General features: G+C 34.3%; 1 protein-coding gene across 1 annotated transcript in view; it reads right to left on the reverse strand.

Annotated features, from left to right (window-relative positions):
* The window catches only part of LOC104499765 (NADP-dependent malic enzyme-like), a gene marked incomplete at its 3' end in the record, with an annotated part of 91,200 nt that extends 89,389 nt beyond the window's left edge, over nucleotides 1-1,811 (reverse strand). Inside the window, exon 1 of the mRNA XM_010143318.1 lies at nucleotides 1,681-1,811. Within this exon, the coding sequence (XP_010141620.1) occupies nucleotides 1,681-1,811 (131 nt within the window). The remainder of the gene's footprint in view (nucleotides 1-1,680) is intronic.
* Nucleotides 1,812-4,259: the final 2,448 nt, after the last annotated feature.

Genomic DNA, 4,259 nt, shown 5'->3' on the forward strand with positions numbered 1-4,259 from the left:
TTGTTCAATTAATTATAAACAGACATTAAACTTAACAGGGACAAATTGAAAAAAAAAATTTTGAAGCAAATGGCTTCTAGGAAAGCTTATATTTACATTTATGTGTAAATGTATTTATATGCATTTATATTTGTTTATTATTTGAGATCACATGTAGATTAAATGTACTTTAAAAATACAGAAGTTCCTTTCCTTCCCCCATCCCCAAGACAGACAGGTTTTTCTCTTCTTTCGACATATAAAGCAAGTTTTATGCAAAGTATTCCCACAATACTCAGAGACAGTTATTTTCATTTGATGATTCCCACTGCAATCAAAACTTTAGTATGTGGTGTTCTATTGTGGTTCAAACGGCACAGCATTCAAATTTTAAATACTCTGTCATTTAAAACTGGTAATTTCCTTTCTTTTTTCCTTTCCTGCAGAAAATTTTCATTTTAGCAGAGTCATTTAAATATCCACAATTTTTTTCTAAAAAAAATAAGGAATTAATGCTTGAAAACACTACTACTCTCCTCTTGAATTTCACCTAGCTAGACTTTAATTTTCAAGCAGCAAAACATCAGAAAACACAAGTGCTTTTCTCCTATGATCCAAAGTAGGAGCAAAACTCCTTTGCTAATTAAGGAACACATACAACAATGGCATAAAACGCTTTTTTTCTTCCTCCTTTTAAGTTACAGGTGAATAGAAATTCCTGTAATTCAAGTGGAAACAAATAATTTCAAGCTTTAGAGTCTTAAATGTCCTGAAACAGAGGAAACTTCAAGCTGTATCATGAAGGGACTACTTCAAGGCAGAGTTAAGGAGGAAATGAGGAAAGAAGGACAAAGAAAGTTTCTTCCTACAGTAACATCAGTGGTTGAAGCAGGAGTCTCCAAGAAATTTATACTTTGCTACATGCAGGGTCTAAAACATTCTAGCCTGGGAAGCTACTACTCTGTGATAACTGCTAAATGCTCTCCCTGAGAGCACTGGAGGATACCTATTCTAGAAAAGGTACCACCGTCATGAACTCTTCACTTACAAGGAAGGCTGCACTCATCCTATTCTGCCTCCATAAAAAACAAAGGTTGTGGCAACTTGAAACTATAAAAAAGCCTTTCCACCAGCAGACAGGTATCTAAAAGCCATGGGTAACACACAGGCAACAAGACAAAACAACAGAGAAAAGGAAGGCACAGGGGATGAAATAAAGGAATAGTGTTTTGTTCTAGGGCCTACAAAACACAAGAAAAAAAAAGCATTCATAAGAGTTCAAAGCCCTCCCCAGCTTTTTCCTTTAAAAAAAAACCCAAACACAACACTATATTACATATTAATTTTATACTATTTTATAAATTTTATGTATTTGTTTTAATTCATATATATCTATATGCATGTAATAAAGACCTTACTTCTGGTTTCACATGAAAGCATTTGCCTCTGGTGATCTTTATACCATTTGATTATTGAAATAGTAAGTTCATGCAAACAGCACTGGAATATTACAATTAAATATTAGGAGATGATTCTTCGCAGAAAGCATTCTAGCATAAGTATATAATTAGCTTAATGATTGCCAATCATCAGCCACTACAGCTGGAAAAAAACCCACGAAGTTTCATCTGTACTACCACAAAAAATAGTAAGGGACTCGTGGTCTGATAACTAGGATGAAGTTTCACAGACATACTTTACCTGTCTAGGTCAGATGTCAGCCTTTCAAAATTCTTAAGAATACTATAAACCTGGGCATCCTGACCAAGAAAGCAAGGTGGCAATAATCCATGAATATTCAACTGTTGTCTCTCCTCCAAGGTAAAAGCCATGCCCTGAAAGAAGAAAAATAAAAAACATGTATGAAAGATATTCCTTTTACGAAAATTCTGGAGCAAAACACACAGGTAAAGTCAGCATCAGAAAAATTATTTAATATTAAACAGAATTGACAATTACGCAGTGATGTTGAAAAAGGTTTTTATGGAGTCATAAAAGAACAGGCCCATACAGCACAGAATGAGTGTCTTCTGACACTGCAAGACTATTATCTGCAAAACTATTGAGTTACAGCATAAGCATAGTATATTCTCACTCACTCATTTGTTTTGTCTATCTTCTAAACACAAAGCACAGATAACATTCATTTTCAGTGTAAACATTATGGCTTTCAACATCTGGAAATTTTTCAAAATCTTGGTTATCTCAGGTGTCCATGTGAATTTTTAACAAAAAACTCTGAGGTACAATAAAATCTTCACTATCATTTTATAGTCAAAACGCCCGGTCCAGCTTCTAGTGAAGTCAGACAATAGAGACATGGCCACAGTGAGTTCAATGTAAACTTATTTTGTTTTTCAAATTCACATTCAGTACAGTAAGAAAAATGTGTACAGACTTACTGGATTTCTTTATTATATCCAGAAAACACATTTAAAAGTATTTAGTATCTTAGGCAGACTGTCACAGAATGCTTAACACTTAAATCCATCTTGTGGAAAACAGCCAAATAGCTGTTTTTCAATGAGGTCTGTCTTTCTAAAACATTTTCAGAAATTACCCAAGCTATTTTAAGAAAGAGGATGCCTTTACAGCAGAAACATGACCATGGGTTTAGTACACTGGTGTATGAAGTACTGCTGAAGGTTTACTTTGCTGTGATAACTGCAGCCAGGCAGGACTGATGGACAGGATCAGACCTTTGATGGTTTTAGGGGATAAAAAAGAATGTTTTTTTCACACTATAGCCACTGGCTGGTGGCTCCACAGACAGCCCTCCTTTAGCATCAGACCTGCACTGTGTCCAGTCCAGAATCAGTACTGCAGATCTGCAAGTGCCTTTGAGGTCTCTCTTCAGTTACCAGAAAAATTCTATAACCTTTGCAATATGCATATCGTGATGCTTAAACATACTCGAAAGTTAATGTACTAGAGGTTAGATAGCATTATTACTCTATCAAGAAGATAAAACTCTGTCTGTGTATAGACACATAAAAACAAGCCATGAGACAATTGCCTAATATTCTACAGCTATTTTACAACTATATACAAAACACTCTGTTCTGACCAAAAAAAAAAAAAAAAAAAAAAAAAAAAAAAAAAAAAAAAAAAAAAAAAAAAGAGAGAAAACACTTTAGGAGGTATCAGAGAAAAATGGCAATATAATGTTTCTGCATTTACTGTCCTGAGGAAAATAAACACAATTACCTCTATAAATACACTTTTAAAATTTCTATGTTCATGCTACCATTAGAATTAGCTGGGTCAAAAATTACAGGAAAAAATAGGTAAAGAAGGGCACAAACACAAAAGGCATCCTTCAGTGCACATTCGCATTACTCTTGCCTTTTCAAGAGAGCAACTTCACAGCCCTTTACAAAACACTGTTACTGTCTTTCGCACAACACCTAGTGAGTGATATAGCATGATGAAGTCACACCAGATGGTTTGATTACCTGAACAGGCTTCATTTTTTTAAATAAATATTCACCTCACAGAACTTAGTCTTACAGAACAAAAATATAAAATTTTCCTGTCTCTTACTACTTTACACTTCTTATACCATTTTTAATCTCAATAACTTTCAAGTGTTTGTCATTGTTGCTTGAAAATAAGTAGGAAAAAAAAAACCCTAAAGCAACTCCATCACACTACCTGCACTAAAATACTCTAAGTCAACATGTGTACCCTTAAGTGTAATAATGACCCAAAAAAAAAGAAGGAAAAATTTCATAATTAACACTTTACAGAACATCAAGCATTTCCAGAACATCTCTCCCACACGTAGAAATGGAGGGCAAACAAGTTTAATAAAGGGCAGTAACTGTTTTGTTATAGTTTTCCATACGCAGATGATTACAAAGTGAACACAAGATCTACTTTTTCCTGACCCTATGAGTTTTCTGTGGCCAGATTTCATGAGTGTGTTCAGCTGCTGTCACGTTTTGAAAGACACTGGAAGAAGAGAGTCAACGCACCTCATAAGTGTATTCAAAGTTCATCCTTATCTCCAGCAGATTTTTTATTTTCCTCTTAAAAAACACACACACTTCAGTATCAGTTACAAATGGCTGGACCTTAGGGAGCTGCATAGTCTTAGTAGACTTCTCAGTGCTGGCAATAAAGTGACAATTCAATTATTTTCTACATCTCTCCCCTGTTTCTATTAGTGTGTTTGTCTTCACTTTTAGGAAGACTTTAATTAATATGATAGGGTTTCCCCTGTTACTGGAAAATGTATTTTATTTAAAAAAAAAAAAACACATGAAAAGTTGATACAG

The sequence above is a fragment of the Buceros rhinoceros genome, unplaced genomic scaffold (genome assembly GCF_000710305.1).
Source record: "Buceros rhinoceros silvestris isolate BGI_N320 unplaced genomic scaffold, ASM71030v1 scaffold15339, whole genome shotgun sequence".
In the NCBI taxonomy this organism is placed as follows: Eukaryota; Metazoa; Chordata; class Aves; order Bucerotiformes; family Bucerotidae; genus Buceros; species Buceros rhinoceros.